Below are 21,938 nucleotides of genomic sequence, written 5' to 3' on the forward strand. Positions count from 1 at the left end.
GTTTTGTGAGTAGTCTCTGCAGGTATGTCTTGTCTGGTGTGACACACCAGCTGGGCCTGGGCTTGCCCACGCTCTGGGGAACGCCTGAGTCGGGTCGCTTCCTGCTCAGAGATCCCTATGGAGTGGTCTAAACATGTCCAAAGATGCAGATTGCGAACTACAAATTCACATTAGTAGGCATTTTTCGTGTCTGTCCTCTAAATGTACAGCTGCTTGGATTTCTTTTTAACTGCGTTACTGTAACACTACAGTCACCATTATAGCAGAGAGCGGTGTAAAGATCTGTTAGGATAGCTTTCATTCACCAGAGATGCAGATGTTAGATATATTTGCCAGGAATACCTGACATACGCACTCAAATTTTAAAGCTCTCTAGAAGCACAAGAAGTTTGATGATATGATGAAAGGGAAATTAAAAGGACATCTGGAAATGTAGTGAACTTGATTTACACACATAGAGTTATTAAAGGGCATTGTAGCTTTAAGTTGGTACATTAGTGTCAAAGTATCACTATTGAAAGTTTCATCAGTTTTTATGGCATATAATAATTCAGTTACATTTTTATTTCAGATGTCGATGAATGCCTTCAAGACAGTGATATTTGCCGTGGAGGAAACTGCATGAATACTGATGGGTCTTACAAATGCTCTTGTCCAGATGGTTTCCTGCAGATAGCGAATAGGGGGTGTCAAGGTATGAAATAACTATTAAAAAATACCTGAATCATTATTATAAATGTGCAAGTTTGTAAGCATAACTTGTGAAGGTCACAGATCATGCTAAGGAAGAGAAACCCATTTTGTTTATCATTTGTAGTACTTTCTTATTATTCTCATTTTATATTGCTCTCTGTAAATATATGCTGAGAAATTATTTCAAGAGGCAGAAATCTCAGCCTTCATAACTTGAAAGAGAATCCATATTAGAACTAACAGAGATGCAGTGCTGCATTTTCCCAAATCCTGGAAACATTTGTTTTGACAGAACCTTCTATGTTGTGAATCAGTGATGTAAGAGAAAGACCAATAGAGATAGCGTCAAGTCACATTAGATAAACCTCTCTCACCTCTAAAACACTTGCAGTGCTTTGTGGAGGATGGATGGGGAGGAAGATAACATATTATCTGAGGCTGAGTCAGTATTGCCAAACCCCAAAAAATACTTCCCAGATTTTAGTTCTGAACAATCCCAACTCCATGTTGGCACAACACGCAGGCATGTCTCATGACTCCCTTTCGCCATCCGTTTTTATGAGACGAGAACCATGGTCTTAGAGCTGAAAAGCGATAGCGTGTTCGTGCTCTAAATGACTGGAGGACCAGGAGACTAGACTTTGCTTTGGCTGCTCTCTTATGCACAGTTCAGACTTGAGCTGAGAGACTGTCTTCCAGCTGATCTATGTTGAAGATCTTGTGCAACCAACAGTAAATTCCCTGTAAAAGTTCTGAGTGTTTTATGTGATTGCTTTCTCATTTAGAAAATGTTGCGTTCGACATACAGAAGTGCTATATTAGACCTTGCTTTAGCAGATAAAAGAGAATTAATCACAAGCTATAAATCAATGCCAGGTTTGATACCACTCTATTCTCTTTGCTCCAGTATGTAAAGCAGTAGTATATAGGCTTCATGTTTTAAACGCATAAATATAGCAAAACTGAAAACACTTAAGAGCCAACTAGGGGACAAATAGTATAGACAGTATTTTTAACAGAAAAATGTGAATGAAAATTGGAAAATCATTTCAGGTAAGAGCACCGTACTTGACAAAGACGACCACTGACACTGAAAAATAACAACTTACTGTAGAGGAGAGTGAAACTGCTTGAGAAGTAGCCAGATCAATATCAAAACAAATTGAAGAAAGGAGTTGATGCAATAAATGTTGACAAGTTAGAATAGCAACGAACTGGACACAGCGAAAGAACATAGAGGGAGATCTTTGGCTAGCAGAATTAAGTATGGTTAGACTTTTTCTACTATGTTGACTACTTGTTAAACTGTTACAGGATGCAATAGTAGAATTTGTATTTGTCAAAGATGGAAACCTTCAGTATATTTCCTTGTTCTATATTTTGTACTGGACAAAACTAGCCATACTTGTATCATAAATGAAGACTTCTTTACATTTCAACAGTACCTTCAAATATTTTAAGCAGCAGCTAAACTGAGACGTTTTTAAATGACTGAAAGTTAGTTCTGTCAAAGTTCTGTAATAGCAAGAAAAAACCTAGAATTTTTGAGAGAATTTACCTGGAGACATTAGGGGCATGGTAAAAGATCCAGATAATAGACCACTAGTGCAGAGTGATCTTGATCACATGGTGTACTGGGTACGAGCAAATAATGTGCATTTCACTATATCCAGTTCTATATTGAAGAAGGAGTCTTAGACATGGTTGTAGGACTTCCTTCTGGGACACAGTCACTGAGAAGGATTTAGGGGTCAGAGACAGTCAGCTGAATGTAAGCTTCCAGTGCAACTCTGCGGCCAGTAGAACTAGTGCACTTCCATAAGACTGAAAAATCAGAATATCCAGCGGGGGTAAGCAAGGTTTGTTTACCTCTATTTTGCACGGATACAGCTGCTCTTGGCAGACTGTTGTACACTGATGTTCTGGTGCCCACAGTTCAAAATGGATGCTGATCAGCTGAGAAGAGCCAGAGATGAAATGAAAAAAGCTGATGGCCTGGGGGAAAGAATGCTTTTAAACTGTTCATTTTGTTGAAGAAAAAAATGAGAGGTGACTCGATCACAGATAGCCGCATTACGTTCAGAGGAAACCGTAACTGAAAGTAGAGAGAGCTATTGAATTAAACTGCCAGATTTATCACAGAATGCAGTGTCTGCGGCTTGAACTAGACTAGAAATTAGCTACATGCATTTTGGTAAGGAGCAAAGTTGAAAAGAGTCCAAAACATTAGAAGGCGTGCAGTTTGCTCTTTCTGACTATTCATACTCTATTTCCCTAACATTGTTAATTTTGTTTTCCTGTCTTTTAATACATCATTCTACCTTGTGTAATCAGCTGGTTTGGTTTCCGGTATTTTTCTGGCAGTTTTAAGAAACTGACAGCTTAGTCTTAAGAACAGAGTGGGTCCTGAGAAGGTACCATACTGTCCTTGTCATTGCTCATCTCCTACCTTACCCGCCTTTCAGACAGCTTCAGGAAGTATGTCATTGGTCTGCATTTACTATGAATTCAGAGAAAACTTTATATCTGTGGGTGTTGTGTGAAGCACTCCACACTGACTTCCCTGTGCACCTCATACAGATACTACCCTTCCCCGAGCTGCCTCTGTTCTTTCCACACATGTGCCATGACTTCAGGACACTGGCCCAGAAAGTTTATACACAGGACAGAATCAGTCTGTATCTAAAGAAAATTGTATAATGGATGTCATGGGTCTTGAAATGATGGTATTAAAATCATAATTTGTCTAGTCTGACAAAATTACTGTCTACTTTGATACATTTTTCATGGCTGTAGCAACAGCCAGAGCCTAAGCAACAAAAGACGCAGTTAAGAATAAGAAATTGTAGTATCTGTGGTAATGGATGAATGAGCCACATGTGTAAGTTTTGTTGGTAAATTTGTGTTTGATCTCAGCATGGTACTGAAAGCTTCTTAACAGGTTTTTGTAAAGCAAAATAGAAAAGTGCAATTACAACATCAATGGCAATTCTTGTAAAAGTGGTACCTCCTTAATGAATGAATGCAGTCCTTAAGTTCTGATGGAAGGTTTTGTTGTTGGGATGAGACCTCAATCAGTAGGAAATGCTTGTTTTTCAGATTCACAAGTTTGAAAGGCATTGTTTGAAAAATGCTTTCTAAGTTTAAAAAAAAAAAAAAAGCAATGATGACAGACTCTTATGTAGCAACCTTTTGGGACCATTCCCATTCTCCATCAGCAAAAAAGAGCATTTGGCTTTAAATTATATAAAATCAGGCTGCTGGGAAAGATGCAGCTCCAGACCTGCTGGTAACACATGGAGCCAGATGCGCAAGCTGACCAGCGTGCAGCAATCAAAAAGCAGTGAGATGGAGCCAACTGAGAATTCCCCTAACGCAGAAGAAATGTTGACTAATATGGAGCTTATACTGTTATCTCACAAACCGCTCTCATCTGCTCATCCTCATTGCCGAGAGTGATATAATGAGAGTACGATGCAGCAGAACATACTGATGCCTATACAGAATTTAAGAATGATCCCAGAAGATTTGGTTACTCTGGAAAATGAGCCCCATTTACATAGCTATTTACATAGCTGGTGGAAATAAAAGCTGTTTTAAGACTAATTGAACTTCGGCTTAATATTAAGGGTATGATGATTTGCAAAGCTACTAAAGTCTCTGTGTTTTCAGATATCAATGAATGTGAGAGATCTGACCTCTGTTCACCTCACGGGGAGTGTCTAAACACAGATGGTTCCTACCAGTGCATATGTGAGCGGGGCTTTTCGGTGTCTACAGACGGCCGAAGATGTGAAGGTGAGACAAGTTACTATATAATGCATTGTCATTGATTTGCTGTTATTAGTTGGGTGAGAAAAGTAGTCAGGTTGAGTCTGATACCTCCAAATCACTATTAACTCAGCAACCTGCCACCTAAGGATCCTTTGTTCTTATTCTCATAAATGCACGGTGTGCTGCGTTGCTGTTTGTATCGTAACAGGAAATGTACAAAATGGGCAATGTAATGGATTTAATGTTTGTTACAAGCCATGCTTTACTTTTCTTGATTTTTAATGATTTTGCTGACTTAACATTGGATTATACTTTTCTGAGCAAATGAAATCAGTGAAGAAGGAATACTAACCTAACTATTGCAAATGATGGCAAAGGAGGGAATGATATGTTAAGATCTATGAAACCAGCGGACATCTGTAGTATGAAAATCTATTCATAGATGGGAAATTACTTCTATCTTATAGCAAGGGTGGAAGGAATAAATGTACATAAAATGCATGTAAAGTGAGTTTGGAACTCAGGCTTCTGATAACTTTCAGTGAGTAAGACCTTCCTAGCATAAATATTTAGGATTTTTTAATTTAAAGCTTCTTACGTGCATTACCAGCAAGCCTGAGCTGCCTGAATGTTCTCATTGCGGTGTGTGAGACAACAGAACCTTGCTTGTCAAGACTTTTTTAACAAGATGCAGATGAAGCATCCATACAACAGAAGTAACTCCAGCAAGAAATTGTAGTAAAATGTAGTATGATAGAACCTCGGGCATTTTGAAATGGCAGAAATGGAGTAAATAGCAGTAATTAGATCTTTACAGTGCTAAAGCCAGCTTATTCTTAGTAAGTGTATGCAGGTGTGCTTATACCGGTATTTTTCATATGAGGTTGTAAAAGTTGCTCCAGTAATAACATTGGTGAGAAACATCAACGAGGAGCCTAGAATTTAGATGTAACTAGGGGTTTTATTTGGTTATAGCATGAGAACATATCCTGTTGCTAATGGAATGCACTCACTTGCTAGTGATGCTGCTCTCCTGCACGGAATTTAAAATAGGAGACTTGTGCCCAATGATACCGAGAAGATACGGGGCTTTATGTAGTCAGTGATGCTGACAGAAAACAAAAATTCCCCTAACTGGATGAAGAATGGCTGTTCTTATGGATGAGAGGATTATTCAAGACAAGACACCTTGTGGGAAAAGTTCAAAAGGGGAAAAAAGTATATGGCAGTAGTTCAGCAGGATGCATGCAGAGGAAAAGCACTGAGCAGATGATAGCTTGGTGTTAAAACCTGGGGGTAGTGGATCTCAAGTATCCAAGAAGTAAGCAAGCTGTTCTTTATTCCAAATTATAGGCCAGTAAATCCATATGTGATTGGTTTTCATGGGCCAGCTCTTCTCATAGTTCATTTAGAGATAGTGAAAAGGTTCTTTCTTCAGTGAAGGAGGTGTATTGAAACTCCTGTCTGACCGTTGCATTTATCGCTCTGGCTTTTGCCAGAGGAAAAACAGTATTACAGCATTATTATTTGAGCTGGCATATAACCTGCCATATAGTTAGTAATATAATATCCAAGGAAATGAAATACACTACTGGCAAGAATACTGTTGTGCTGATGTAAGGGAATAAGTGGTGTATATTTAGATACAGCATGACATCAAACAAACTATTTGTGCTTTAATTATTATTGATAAGTAAAAAAAAAAAAAAAATCCTGCAGTATTTTTGGTGCTTTTTGCTCTCTAAACAATTACTTTATTTTGTAATCATGGCATAAGTTGAAAGAAACGTTCTCTTACTGCCAAGATAAAAGCCTGGTCAGGTAGGTTAGAGAGAGCAAATCTGAATAACTCCAGTGATTGATGGATAAGGTAGTATTTTATGATTTCAAGTAATGGGGATAATTCCAAAGCATATTCATGGACTCTTTTGGCAGCATGTATACATTTCACCCAGTGTTTAGGAAAGATGTAGTTAAATATCTTCAATTTCTATGCAAGAAAAGTAGTAGCAGGTGTTTTGCCTCACTTGAGCATAGCTAAAAAAAAAAATAAGTGGTCAGAGAAGAATGCAGCCTGCTCTCAGTAGAAACCAAACGCTTTATTCCAAATCAAAGTTAGAAGAACACTTATTAACCTTGTGAAATCAAATTCTCAGAAATTAAAAAAGGCAGAACTGAATAGAAACACAACTTTAAAAAAAAAAAAAAAAAGTTGGTGGCATCTAATTTTAGGGATGTACCAGAAACAATGAGTCCTTCTGCCTGGATCCCTGACAGTTAATAAAGCAGCACAGCTTACGAGCACGTCTGATGAAGTAGTACAAAGTTAATCTCCATTAGAGCAAAAAAGCCAAACCTTTACTAAATAGAAAAAGATGAAATCACAAGATCTTATTTCCAGGATTGTGAGTAGTTTTGGAACTTTTAAACGAAGAATAAAACAACAAGTACAATACCAGTTGAGCATGCTACACAAGTAATTGGTGGTGTGTATGGAATACAAATCAGGCTTTATATTCAGCATTTGGAAAAGTATTTTAATAACTTGGCGAAGCAAGGGCACTTCTAGCCTTCTGAAGCAGCAGCACTCCTTTTCTACCACGACCAGTTTCTCCATTCTGTCATTTTAAGAAAAACAATTTTAGCATTGAAAAAACTCACTTGAAGGGAGCACTGATGGCGTCAGTGTTAATATTTGTAGTGGTGTCAGCTTCATGCGAAAAGGCAAGGCGAAACAAAAGGATCAGAAACAAAAGGAACGTGTGACATTCCAGGTACTGAGAAAGGATGTGGCTTCCAGCCACAGGAGCTACTGTTCTTTACACTGGGTGCCTCTGTGAATTTACTTCTACTTAAGTGAGTGAGAATAACTGTTTATACCATCAGAGAAAGGACCTGAGGAAATTTTGCTGGATTCAGACGCCTCTCTGTACCTGGGGAGCAGATTTTCCATATCTCCAGACTGTTTTTGTATGAGTTTGACTCTTTTTTTTTTTTTTAAAGTCAGAAACAACAACAACATAAAACATTTAAGAATCCCATGTGGTTCAGTTCTGGTATGGAGTTTTTATGGCCACTAGCCAAAGTAAACTGAGCAGCTGCGGAGACTGTGTCTTCTTCCAAGGTGCAGACAAACTTTTGTTGTAGCGGTGACATTCCACTGCTGCCTGGACCCAGGCTCAGCAATTTGGCTGTGCCAGGCTCACTGAACAGGAGGCTCTCAGAGTGCTCCCTAGCTCCCTGTCGAGCTCTCTGGGGTTCCTGTAAAGGCAGCGTTTTACCCAGCTGGCTGCCAGCCAACTGTGTTGGCAAACACTCAAGTTAGAGGTTCTCTGATGCTTAAGTCAATACCCTGCCCCAAGTGTCTCTTCTGTCTCCATGTCCAATCCCATATGTCTCAGTGGCTCCCTTGCTTTTCCCTCTCTCTGCTCCAAGCCCTGAGCTTCACTGGCTGCCTCAACAGGCACTCCAAAACCACTTACACATCCCACTAGAGCTCTCCAACCTGTGCTGCTTCCTTTCTTCTCACTTATTGTCTTGTATCCTTGTTCTCCTAAGTCACCCATCTGAGCCTTATGGATGCTTGCACAGAGCATCCACACATCATTCTGTGATCAAAGAATAATCTACAAATCAGTTCACAAAGATGCTACATTGTCTGGCGTTTAAGATGAATGCATACTTAAGAAGTCTGAAAATCAGGGAAAGAGAAAAGCAGAGCTGTGAACAGTGCATGACTGTTAGCTCTGCCACCGAAGACATTTTAAGACAGTAGATGTTTGCTGTAACTGCGCATCACAACCATCATTCTGCCCATATAAAAAGGAAGATAAGGCAGCTTTTGGAAAAGAATGTGGTAAATCCAGGACTCCTTTTGGGGCAGAGTATTATCTACCACGTGGAGTACGTTTTATGCAGTAGACAACTTCACAGCTTCACCAAATCTCTGGTTAAATACTAAAGTAAAAAGGCTCAGGCTTCTGCCAAACACAGATTCAAGTATGCATCTCCAGAGTGTGCCCCTGTGAGCTACCTTCTTGTTTCACAGTAACTCACCAGCCTTCTCGTGTTTGCTGATAGAGATGTTTTAGGGCATCAACTACTTCTTAATCTGGATGCTGGTTGGAGAAGTAAGAACACAAAGGGAGAAATAAGAATTTCTTACCCTCATCATCACAGTGTTGGAATGACCATCCAGCATTGTTGCCTCTAGATGGCCAAAGTCTTTATTCAAATAGTCATTTTTCTGATTTTCTCATAACAGTGATTTTTATGTATGGGTGTTATGTGCAGCCCTAGAAGTCTCAGAATCGGAGCTCTGTTCCCCTAAGCACTGTACAGAACTATCCTAGGAAACAGTTCCTCTTCCAGACGCTTTGCCATGTAAGTCGATTTCAGTGAGATTTAAATATCATGCCTGAGGTTAAGTATGCCTTCATCTTGTGCAGGTTGGCAGAAAACAGGAACACGGTCCTGAGCTGCATAGGAGTGCACTTGAGCGCACACATGTTTTGCCTTTCTTTAGATCCTGATGGTGTTAGATCAAAGGAGTCTTGATTAAAGCAGGCAGCACTGAGTCATGGATTCTAAAAGAGCTTGTAATTACAGACAACTGCTTTAGTCACTGTATAGACGTAGGATATATTAGTTTCATATTTAGTTTTTCCCCTTGCTTTGTCTCCATGTAGAAAGACAACTGCTGATTACAAGCCTCATGCTTTATAGGGTGATTAAAGAAACAAATGCCCTTTCCGGCTGTAAAACGGGAGTCCTTTGAGTGAGCTGTCTGGACAGGGAAAAATATTGGTGCTTGGACCTTCTCTGTAATTTCCCATACACTGAAAGATCCAGTCATGTTCAGACTGTACTTTTTATAAACAAAACCATCTTCTGTGGCTATATTATATAGTAAATTAGAAGACTTGCTACAATTGCAAATTTCGTTTCTGCAGTTTTTTAGTCCATGGCCTTAGTTTACCTTTGGAGAACCAGCTGCGTGATCCATTGCAAGAGAAATACTGTAATTTAGGTAATTCTAAAATCCTCAGTTGTAGTTTCTTCTGTCTAGGCTTTTAACAGTAATACTTGATGTTTCACCTTTGACAATGTCTTTAATACAGATATGTTGCTTACTCTTGTTGCTGAATTAATTCTACTGGGGAGAGTTTGTGGTAGATTTCAATAAGTTCAGTATGCAGAAACCACCCAAATTTTCATACTCAGTTCCTTGAGAATAAGAATACTAGCTATTGTTTCTTTGCCAAATACAAATAACCCTTTCTAGGATAAATTTCTTCAATATTTTTCCTTTGCTTAATAAATCAAGATATAAAGGCCATTAAAACTTTTATTGACAAAACAAACAAACCAAATAAATTATTCTGCCAGCTCCATCTGTAAGTACTTTTTAAATAATTATTAATTATACTCATATATGTCTCCTAGATTTCAATGTATGTAGTACATACAGTTTTTTCATGAATTCTGCATTTTAGCTGAAGGTTGTTAACCAGTGAATCAGTTCAGTAGGAGAAGAGGTGAGCGTTCCATCACTTAAACATCCTAAAGTGAAATTAGATGCCTTTCTGAAAAAGATGTTAAAATTCCACAATTTGCTCCATTAGTACAGAAACTCCCAGAGGCAGTTTTTTTAACCTACTTAAGAGGTTGTGGATAGTTTCTTCTAGTCTTAAAAATCTATATGCAATTCTAAACCCATTCAAACCCCAACCACAGCACATAGGAGAAGCTGGTTTTTAAGACCCCAAAAAAGCCTCTCCCTGAATCTTGTGTGGATGAATTTGAGCACTTGGAGAGCAAGAGGGCTGCACGACAGGTAATCCGTGTGGATGGTAATGACATGCTGCTCAAATTTGGATAGCCTGGAGAGCTGTGACCATGTGGTTCAAAGACCAAGAATTCCCTTTCAGCTGAGCATAAGACGCAATTTAAAAGTAAAAACATCCTTGTTCAGACAGCACTATCATGAGAAGAACAAGCTGCATCTTTGCTGACTTTTCTAGGCCTTTGTTTGACACAGCTGTGAAGAGCTGGAGGAGCAGACAGGACTATGTTTGAGGTCCACTCTCTCCTTTCAAAAAGACACCAAACAGCAGTGCTGCTCACCTGTTCAAAGCAGCCCTCTCTTTGTGGCAATGCAGCACTCAGTCCCACCAGCTCTTTAGTTCAGTGAGTGCTTAAGGCCTTCACTGGAGGTAGAATAATGGTAGGCTCCATCACATGAAGGTCTGCTCTAATGTGCAGAATTAATGATAGTAGCTAGTACGGAGATGAATCAAAAGTCTGTCACTTTATTCACCATTTAAAATGTAATTACCCCAGAGGCACAGTGCAGAACTGCAGAGGAATTTAGAAGGCAGAAAGTACTAATCCTCGTATCCTGGCCAGTTCCCAGTATCAGTTAATGTTCTTCCTCCAGAAAAACACACCATGACATCTTTAATGACCACAGATGGTCAGGGTCTTGGGTTTTGGTCTTACTTTGAGTGAAGATAAAAATAATGCAGTCCTAGCACTTGTAATACACTTAGAAAAATAAACCATGTTCTGCCACAAGCAGCTCTGCTTCGTTGTAATTTGATGGGCAGCTGAACCAGAGAACAGACTTGATCATGCGAGTGACTCTTTCTTGTAAGGCCAGCAAACCACAAATGGGAACTACAAATGAAAGGGCCAACACAGAAAGCACGCAGGCGTTGTAATTACTTCGCTTACCTGAGTAAGATTATTCTTATGTGTCAATTTACAGGATTAAAGCCAGAAGGCTCAGTCCACAGATATTTACCACTTACACATGCACCATGAAATTCTCTTCTGTGCTGAGAGCCAGAATGAGATCTGTGCAGCACTTCGGCACAATGGATGCAACCATACCCTTGAACTCTTCTTGTAGGCACAGTGGGTTCAATTTCACACGTGTTGTTGACTGTGTAATGCTACGCTGGCAGAATCTGTCAGTCAGAGAGATGGTCGTGTTTAAACTATGCCTTACTCTGTGTATGTGGCATCATGCCATGATTGGCAGGTTTGATGAAACAGATGGGAGACAGTTGACCAAAACTGTTGTCTGACATAAGGTATTTCCTGCAAAGTTAACACTGAAACAATTTCTTAAATTGTATGTGTGCTTACATTGAATTTTTTGTCTTGCCCTTTGTGTTTTCCTTCCCAGGGTATAGAGGGACACAGCTGCATCTGTTTGCAAAAATGGCCTATCTGTTGTTTTTCTGCACTCTTATGAATGTCTGCTGTTGACTGTCACACAGCCTGTGCCTGTCTGATGTTACTAAAATTCTTCCTTGCAGATGTTGATGAATGTGCGAATGGCACAATATGTGGCAGTCATGGGTTCTGTGAAAATATGGACGGCTCCTACCGCTGCCTCTGTTACCAAGGGTATCAGGACTCACAGGATGGGCAAGGGTGTACAGGTGAGTTCTCAAGTGCAGGTAGTCATTCCTGCAAGGGTCTAGTGAGCAAAAAGCAGCATATGAGCCAAATGCATTTCTTCACAAGAACGTTTTTGTTTTCCGTCATTTTTTCTGAAATTTGTACCACTTAATAGTAAAATAAGGTTGAGCTGTGCTTTACTCACTGAACTTTGTGCCAGATGGGAACTTAACTGTGTATCCATTTAATGAAAAGCTGTTATTAGGATTGAATGGAAACTAACAGCAAATAAGCCGAGCCATTCATTTTATCTCTTTAAAAACAACAAGAAAACCCACTATCTCTGCCGTCAGGACCATTCACAAACATAAATCGTAAGAGATTGAATTTAATACTTTAGCCTATTTAAATGCAAATCTGTTTAGTCTCTTAGCTGAATAACCAGAACTCTGTACTACCCCCTACAGGAAATAACGTCTGGCATGTGGTACAGCCAGTCTGAATTAGATGGCACACCTCCCTAGGCACATCGTATTCGAACAGATTTTAACATTGGCTTCAAGCTCCAGGAAAGACACCTATCACCATGAAAAGATGTGAGATTTTTGTAGATGTGTAAATACTGCACATTTCTCTTTTGAGTAATAGATTTCCAGATCCGTTGTTAATAGTGATAGTTGGACCTGAGAACCATCCGAGGCACCACAAGTTTCTAATATAAAATTAATACCAGATCAAGGGAAGGTATTCATTAAGGAATTTCTTTAAGCCAGACTCAGGATGAAAAACATTTACCTAAATGGAATAGCGAACAGAGAGGAAGAGTTTGAAATTTTACAGAAGTGTTTATATGTGTTTTCTAATATATTAAATAGTTTTATTACAAAATTCTTTATGCCATTTGGCACTTAGTTTGCAACATACCGATGTATATTTTTGCATATAGGGACTTCTCACAGATGAAAGCAAAGAAAGAAGAAAAAAAAAAAAGGAAAGAAAAAGCTGGTGTGAAACTAAATTTAATTTTCAGTTGCCAGTGAAGTGATTCTGCACCATAAAATAACGTTTTAGGTTATTCTCTTGTGTACACTATACAATATAAAATACCCATAAATTTTGATGCCAGTTAGCTACCAAAACAATTTTAGGAAAAGGTAAGTCTCTTTAGTTCCTGGCCAGCCAACGTTTCCCAAAGACAACTTATTCCTTATGACAGGAATCCAGCAAAAAGATAAAGAAAAATCTCAGTACCTTTTTAAAGTGCTGAGCAAACCATAGTTATCACGCATATTTATATAAAAATACACAAAAATCAACATTCAGTCATATGACTAGATTTTCATTCTTTCTGGATAAGAGGTAAAAAGGATAAAACATTGCCTTACAAGTTATGTTTTAGACCACACTCAATTATAGAAATGTCTGAATTGTGACACACAAATTATAATTTTCAGATTCTGTCATTAGTAGACAAAGTAGCTTTTCAAACATAAACTTCAGCAACTGAAAAGAGAGTAAAGTTAAGTGATCCTGACAGTATTTGGTAACTCTTGTTTAAGCAGCAGACAACTCTTCCATCAATCAGAAAAGCATTTCAGGGTATAGTAGTTAGCAGATACATGGAATCCAAGATAAAAATATGTGGGGGGTTTTAGGAAGAGGAAATTTGCAGTGTTTGGCAGGGGTTCCCTGGGTGACCTGAGCATCACCTTTGTGGGTTCCAGAGCAGCCTGTGAGGCCATGCATACAAGAGGCACATGGTGGCAGTGGGGCTGGGGAGTTCACTGTTCAGTGGATGTTCACAAGGAAATGGGATTTTGAGGAGAAAAGGGAATTCTCTTTTCATAGAGAATCGCACTGAAACCTACTAATTTTGCTCCTTGAGTTCAGTGGAAGTTTGATAATGAAGAGAGTTGAGAAAACAAGTAAAATGAGTCTGAATCTTAAATCCCAAGAAAAGAGTGCAAAGAAAAGCAAATATTTTAAAATAAGAAAGAAACCCTCCCAAAAAAGTGAAAGCCAGTGTTCTGGTCTACAAGCAGCACCTAATCGGGACTAATAGCCTATAAACTGTGCTGTGACTTTCAGGGGCCTTTATTTCAAAGGACTGACTACTTGTTTATGAATCCACTTAGGTATTAGTGAGTTTTTAATCCTTGCTCAGGGATCACATCTGTAATCTGGCAGACAATATTGGCACAGAATACAGCAGATAAAAGAACAAACTGTCAGTAATGGATCTGAATTGATTTATGTTTGGGATTTTTTCCCCAGATGTGAATGAATGTGAAATGCTGAGTGGAGTATGTGGTGAAGCCCTCTGTGAAAATGTCGATGGTTCTTTCCTGTGCCTGTGCTCTGATGAAAACCAGGAGTATGATCCGATGACCGGACAGTGTCGCTTCCGTACCTCACCAGGTAAAACGCCAGTGGATTTTTGCATGCTTGGTGTGATTTTTCACTCCATATGTAACCAATGGAAAGGTAAAGTTGGTTTAAATGCTGGTGTTGCTTTAACTACAACAGAAGAATTTTAAATGTTGTCTTCTTGAAAGCGTGTGCATGAGAAGAGGCATTTCTAGAATGGAATATGTTATCAGTGAATCATTAGCAGTGAAAATATAGCAGAAACATCTTCTAAATTTCATGCGTCAACAGACTTGGCAGTAGACATGAACAGTTACAGCAGTTAAGAGTAAACAATCCTTGTTTGCTGTCCTGTAACAATGAAATGTGATATGGAATCAAGTCTATGGCCTGAGTGATTTTATTTTTAATTCAAATTTTTAAAAATATTCGCTAGTGTGTTTGGACAGTATTTAAAGGAGCATATTATTAAAACCAAAATCTGTATATAGTGGTATCCTCTTCGCATTATCTAGTACTAATGCAAATCCTCAGAAAAGGTAGTTGGGAAAGCAAAAAACCAAAACACTGAGTTGTCTGTCATCAGTCTCTTTGAGTGCCTTTTTGAGTGCCCTTGCCTGTTTTACTCCATCTTTTGTCCTGTTTTTCCTACTAGTCCATTGTACTGGATTTGTGAGCTTTTGTTTTGGGTATTGCTAATACTACTGGAAATATGCTCATTAAAAACGAGTTTAGAACTCTTAAAGTTGCCTCCGCATTTCTGCACTGATCCAGTTTGGAGAAAGGAACAAGCCCACAATAAGGAGCAACAGAGTACAACAAATGAAGGGATTTACTTGCACAGCTTTTCATCCCTCCAGAATGCAAATCTTGGTGCTTTTCTTACTTTGTTCTTACACTGCAGGCTAATGTAGCTTCCAGAAAGCTTTAGAATAACTGGCTCTAGTGCCAGAATGCAGACTAGATCTACAGCTTACAAGGCTGTGGCTATTTTCTCCTATCACTCATGGTCTTTCAGACTTGTAAACAAGGTTGAAATATCTGTGACCTAATAGCAACAAGTATTTAGATCACTCAGCAGCACTCAAGAAGTTGCCTGTGAAATATCATTAACAGCTGATTGACAAACTCAAACCTCTGCAAAATCTTACGTGAAAGATTCAGACTTACAGGAGCTTGTCTTATGAAGGAGGAATGAAAAAGGGTAAGATAGCTGAGGCAGGAGAGCAATGCCGAGTGGTACTGCCTCCATTCCTGTTTGCAATGAAAAATACTACAGTACCTTTCCACCATAAAGCAGACTAGCTTAAATACCCGCTGATGATAACTGAAGTAGCAGCATTTTAAATTCTTCCATGAATTTATAGAAGAAGAGTGTTTAAATTATATTATCAAGATTTGCAGGAGATGTGAATGCCATCTTCGTTTTGGTACAGTGAGGAGGTAGTACTTGGGAGAATTCAGCTACTGAAAACCAAAGCTAAAGAAATTAGCAGAAGACCTGATCCCATGTAAAAAGAAGTCAGGTCCAAGGAACATTCAAGGACATATCTAAACGCTGCTGTGGGGAGGGAGGAGATGAAAAACCCAGTGTGGCTGATTGTACTGTCAACAGATGAATACTCTACTGTCAGTACGAACTCCATTTGTTGTCACCGGTGAACATAGCTTTACTGTGATCAGTTTGGAAAGAAGCCATTCTTCCTTCCTCTCCAGCCTTTATCAGGCCCTAACAAAACATGTGCTTCACCTTGGTCTCTTCTGTGATAAGGTCATCAGGGAGGAAGATCTCACATAGGAGACCAGAAGACAGGCAAATTAGGACCCAGTGAGATGTACTTTGCACCATATGCTCTTGAACTAGAATAAGGAAAAGTGGCGGTACTAGGAACAGAGATCTTGCTATTTATTCTCTTCCTTTGGTTTCAAAGAGGAGGAAAGTACTGTTGTTAGTTCTAATTAAAAAGGATTCTTGCTTTCCTGTACATCCTGCAGCCTTGCTGGGCTTTTTTTTCTCTTATCAGTTGGCTTCTGTTTCTCAAGACCTCAGAGACTGACCAGTCAAGTGGTGACACAGCCCCATTCACCTTTGGACTTGACATTTCAGGAGCTGACAAAACAAACTTCGTTGTTCTACATCTGCTCACTTTGCTTGTTCCTGTTTTGTTCTGGGAATCAATGGGTGGCCCTTGTGCAGCTGTCAACTGAAGAAGGAACAAAACCAGTCTTTTCCTCCCCATTTGTAAGTGGCATAAGCTCCACGTGCTCACTGCAAGATGAGCAAACAACAACTATGATGATTTGCCCGATGAGTAGTAGTACGTCAGCCTCCCCCAAGACCTGCTGCAGCAGGATCCTATAGGAATAGCATGCTATCTCCCTGCAAAGAGCGATGGAATAGCCACACACCCTCCGGCTTTGACAAGCTGCATACTCAAGTCAGGCATGGTGCCTTGAGAGCTCCTGTGGTGCATGTGGACATCATCTGTCAGCATTAGCTTGCATCGTGACTATTTTCAGAAAGGAAGAATTTAATGTGCATGATCCTGTTGCTGGTATCTGTAGTTCAACATGGTTTACTCGGCTTTTGCCTATTTCTCGTTTTGTGTTTTTGTGCATAAAGAAATGTTCATCCACCTCGTATCAAGTGCAAATAGGTGAAGACTGTTCATATGTTACTTTAATTTGGAAAATTTTTGAATGTGGTTAAAGGCTGTTAGCTTTGCGGAATGCTGTGTGTTCACACTTTTCATTATGTGCCATTAGGGCTCTCGAGACTCCCTTCTATTTAGATTTCACTTAGTGGAAATTCATCTATTGTTAGCTGTGTCCTGAAACAATCCTCTCAGTGTATAGATCAGGAATTCCAGCCTGTATGGTCATGCTTCAGTAACAAACAAAAAAAAAGTAATTGTGCAAGATTTGATTGTCTTATTCCTCTCCTCTCTGCCCTGCTATTCACAAAATGTAGCAAATGCTTCAGAAGGAAGAAAAGATAAAGGAAGAAAGAACTGCTGTATTAGATGAAACTAATCTAATGATCTGAGTTTCAGTCATCTATGAACATAGTATCATTTAAGTATGCGTCACCTGCACTAATCCCTGAATTGTACCTATGCACATGCCTGGAATACACTGCACACACACACGTCAGGTGTTGTAGCTTGCCACATGCAGAGCCAATTGAGAACTCTAAACAAGTACACCCTGACAATAGGCACATACCAGTCTATTTTTACTGTCTTTTTGAAAATCAGGTTCTGAAAGTGCGTTACTCAAGCTGTTTGCTCAGAGTGACCAGAGTCTTTGCTGAGGTTTTAGAAGTCTTTAACTTGAAACGATGATTTTTCACTTCAGCAACCACCTTACTGATTCCACCTGTGAATAAGAGCCTTCAGTACACAGTTGCAGTATTTAAGATCCCACCAGTTCTATAAGTTTTGTGGTTTTCAGATCACGATTGTTAACAGGCCACTATTTAGGCAAATATTTAAGTGTCTGCTGAAGTCTAAACATATGCTAATATCCTGATTATCCACTGAATCCTATATTACTAAAGCACATTTTTGCATCAAACACATGCTGAAGCATAGTGTTGGATCAAGGTTACGCTAAGGTACACAAATCTGTTTCTAATAAATGCTTTGGAGTTCAATCTAGAAGCAACTATACAGAATCTCTCTTACAGACTTTTAATAGAACAATCATATCAATGACCTGATAAAATTACGTTCCTTTACCAGCATGCCTTAGATAGAGAGATATTTTACATTTTCTAACAACAAAAACCTGAAACAACGATACAAAAAAAGAAAACAGGTGTCCATTTCCTGTCATTTTTTGTCAACATCCCTAGTGAAACCACTTTCAAAACCAACCTCTTTACTAAATAGCTAATAATGTATGAGAGGAATTATAAACTTGTAGATACAGACCTGTCCTGATTTAAAAAAAAAAAAAAAAAAATTGCGTCCCATTTGCTTTCCAAACATTCATGACGCCTGCTTGACTAACCTTCAGTCACAGCTGTGTAAACAACAGACTTCTAAGCTGCTGGACAGATAATGGGAGGAGAAACCAACACATCATATGTAAAATGGGAACAAACAGTGACACGATGAGACTGTCTCCCCTTCCTCCCAGGGCAGCTTCTGGTGTTCTTTCTCTGGTAAACAGCATGAAAACTGCCATGCCTTTTCTCCTGTTCAAGATTTGGCTTTGATTCAGTTAGACAGATGGCAAATGGCCAAGGAAAATGCATACTTTGGTGGCTAAAGTACTGCTCTCTCACCTTGGAATAACGAATTTAGTTCAGTTGTGTTTCCGTGACACACGATAGCCTTAACTGTAGTTCCTATTGGATAGCAGCTGATAGCGCAAAGCCACCGCGCTTTATGAAATTCAGTACATTATGGAAAATTGTCATTATCTGATGAGGGGAGACCACAGGCAAAACTAACGAAGATGAAATAAGCACTCAGCTGGGTGTTTCCTTTAATGTACAACTTAGTTATATTGGCGAAACATAAAGGAAAGCTTGCTTTGTAGGTGGCAACATTGTCCTGAATTTGAATGGAGGTGTTTGCCAGCCCCCTAACCTCCAAAAACAGAAACAGACACTTTTCTGAGGAAAATAGAAATAAATCCAATTGTCTGTTTGGAATTAGAAGCCAAAAGAACTATTACACACATTCATACTATTAAAGCGCCGTAATAGGCAATCCATACTGGCATTTTTAAACCTGCTTTTCTCAAAACAGATCTGGTATTTACATGCTCTGTAAAGTTGCCTTGCCTCATCTGCTTAGGGGAATGTGGGTGGGCAGGGATAACAGGCTTAAGGTAACAAGAGCTGGAGTTCATTTAATTACTTCAGCATTTGTTGGACAATCACTGTCTTCAAGCTCTCACCTCACAGGTGTTATTTTTTAAGTGGATGGGTTTAGAAGAAAATCCATCCTATGTAACTGGCATCAAGAGGCTGAGCTTGACCTCCAAGAGACAGAGATGGACAGATGAAGTGGTCAAGTGACCTTGGTTCTCCCAGGTACACCAATACCTGTAAGTGGGTGAGCCTTAAGCTCTTTCTTGAAAAGAACTGCAAGACAAACAAAGGGAGTTTATACACCACAGCTCTTTCGGTCTTACTAGTCTTTGAGCATTTCGAAATGCACTGTCACTCAGCATAAAATAAGGTTTCGATTCCCACCTGGATACATGCGTTACTTGAGAAACGTCTCATGCTTGGCATATTGTGCAAGAGCTTGAGTAGAAATGAACGAAACTTCAAACAATGGAAAATCAGCCACGATGCAATAATTTTTAGTAGTTTTTTGTGAATTAAACATTTGTTAAGTGCTAAGCATAAAGTATTTCCCAAGATAAAAATGAAATAAACTAGTCGCCTCAAGATTTAGCTATCTTAAGTTCCTGAACAAAGTTTTGGGTTTGATTAATAAATGTGAGCATTTGTGATTTTAGAACTCTGTTAATTTATGGATGGCCTATGAAAAGTTTTTCATATTGATCAAGTCTGAATAACAATTTTAGGTGATAGTTCCCACTTCTGAGCTCTTGATGAGGATTTTTGTGGAAGTGCAAGGTTAGAGTTCTGCAAACATAGAAGCTTTAACTAGGTATTTCTTTTCAAACTTGCTTCTTGGTGTACTTTAGGATGCCTCGCTTTAGAAAGATCTTTGACTATTAATAGGGTTTTTTGTTTGATCTATGGGAGAGACTATTTTGCCCCCAGTTCTTATAAATATTGTGAGAGGACCCACTCAACTGCTAAAGGCTGAAAATCTGATTTCTTGGCTGGATACCTGTTTTAAAGTAAAGCACAGCATCAGTTAACTTGACATCTGCATTATATTCCTCTGCTTACCATGGAGTCAGTCACTTACTTCTGCAAAAATCATAAAGGGCTTTGCATTCAAGCGTGGAACATGCTTTTTTCCCAGTAAAATTAAAAGGGGCTGGAAATGTTCATTCTTTTGAAAATCAAGCCTTTTCAGTTTGTGCCTTAGCTCCTTTATCTGTAAAATGAGGTTGTGATGTTTGCTTACCTCTGTGAAGAGCTTCCACATTCATAAGTGAAAAGCACTATGTCAGTAGTCGGGCATGGTATTTAGATAGGTGAGCGTGAGAGCAGGTAGTTCATGCGTTGCTTAAAAATGAAGCAAGCACAAATGTGAAGAATCTCTTTTTGGCCAAGTTGGAGAACAGGTCCTAAGAAGTCAAAGAAAGGTTATCAACTTCCATTGTTCTTCCTAAGAACAAAAAAGTTAAACAAAAATTTCTATTTGACCGTTTTCTTCCCTGCTTGGCAATGCTGCTTTTCACTGTGGTGAAATTGTGGTACTATGGCTCTTCGGATTCTCCTGTAAAACTGATTCGTTTCACGTGTCATGTGGTTTATGTTTTCTTTTCACCTTTAGAATTACCAGTAGAGGCTGATCAACATGACGATGGAAAGAAGGAGTGCTACTACAATCTGAACGATGCTAATTTCTGTGACAATGTGCTTACGTCCAATGTAACCAAACAAGAATGCTGCTGTACCTTGGGTGCTGGCTGGGGTGATAACTGTGAAATCTTCCCATGCCCTGTCTTTGGAACTGGTAAGAGGCGGCCGCCTGTCCCTTTGAAGGCTTTCAAAGCGTCGTGTTTATGTTAACAGTAGTGTGCTTCGCCTTCAGAGAAGGCTTGCTCGTTAAACCCCATATTCTGTAGCATTTAGTCATGACTTATCTGTGGGAGACTTCAACGGAGGAAAAGTTAATAGGAGTAATTCATACCTGGTGTAAATCCATTGGCTTCACTGCAGTTATCCTAGGGATAAAAACCGCCTGTTACTGAACAGCATTATCTCCAACTGATCTTAAACGAAGATAGATTCTCACAGAAGCTCTTTCCAGATGTTATGGTAACATGTTAGATTTTTCCCACAAGCTGGAAAACAAAGGTATGGGCAGCTATTCTTTGTAATGTTGTTTCTACAGCACTATGAATTACTGATATATATTATGACATTGATTTACATTTTGCTACTTACTGAACAATTCAGTTAATCATATTGTCTGCAGACTGTTGTTTAACCTCTAAATATTAAATTCGAAAAACATAGCCATCTGATGTTTGTCACAAATATTGAAAACAGTACTTGAAACATAAACAGTGATGGCTGAAATTCACAATCCAGCTGGAAAAAATCACGTAAAAGAGAACATGTGTAAACTTTTTGAGATTAAACGCTTAAGATTACTTTTCACACAAATGTATCATCATGTTTAATTCCTGTTTTAACTATACTTTCAAATCAGTGAAACTGAAACAAAATGCATTATAAAAAGAGCCTAAGACACTTCAAATAATTTCCCTCTGTAATCCACACCATGTTCTCTTGTTGCAGTCAATTAGTGTTTTTGCTGCATAAGGACTGAAGAATGTGGACAGGGATTTGTATCTCAGTTGGGGTATGTCTAGATTGCAGCTTGCCCTATAGCTCAGAGAAGCCCATGCTAGCTTTAATTAAGATAATTTGGCTACTGGTATTGTTGTAACTGCAGTGCACCATGAAACCCAGTAAGGACTACATTCTTCTGCCAAGGAGCAAGAGAAATTAGCTTGTGTGGAGCTCTGTGGTGCAGGGGGTACCCTGGCTAGGTTTTTCAAAGCTTGCTCTGCAAACTGAG

The 21,938-nt window shown here is 39.1% G+C and overlaps 1 protein-coding gene across 2 annotated transcripts in view; it reads left to right on the forward strand.

The window, feature by feature from the left end:
• The window catches only part of LTBP1 (latent transforming growth factor beta binding protein 1), a 204,689-nt gene that overhangs the window by 157,649 nt on the left and 25,102 nt on the right, over nt 1-21,938 (forward strand). For both annotated transcript variants that reach the window (XM_086628160.1, XM_086628169.1), the window contains exons 22-26: nt 572-694; nt 4,366-4,491; nt 11,793-11,918; nt 14,152-14,295; nt 20,682-20,864. In XM_086628160.1, coding sequence (XP_086484286.1) covers nt 572-694; nt 4,366-4,491; nt 11,793-11,918; nt 14,152-14,295; nt 20,682-20,864 — 702 coding nt within the window. The remainder of the gene's footprint in view (nt 1-571; nt 695-4,365; nt 4,492-11,792; nt 11,919-14,151; nt 14,296-20,681; nt 20,865-21,938) is intronic.

The sequence above is a fragment of the Tauraco erythrolophus genome, chromosome 2 (genome assembly GCF_009769465.1).
Source record: "Tauraco erythrolophus isolate bTauEry1 chromosome 2, bTauEry1.pri, whole genome shotgun sequence".
Taxonomy (NCBI): Eukaryota; Metazoa; Chordata; class Aves; order Musophagiformes; family Musophagidae; genus Tauraco; species Tauraco erythrolophus.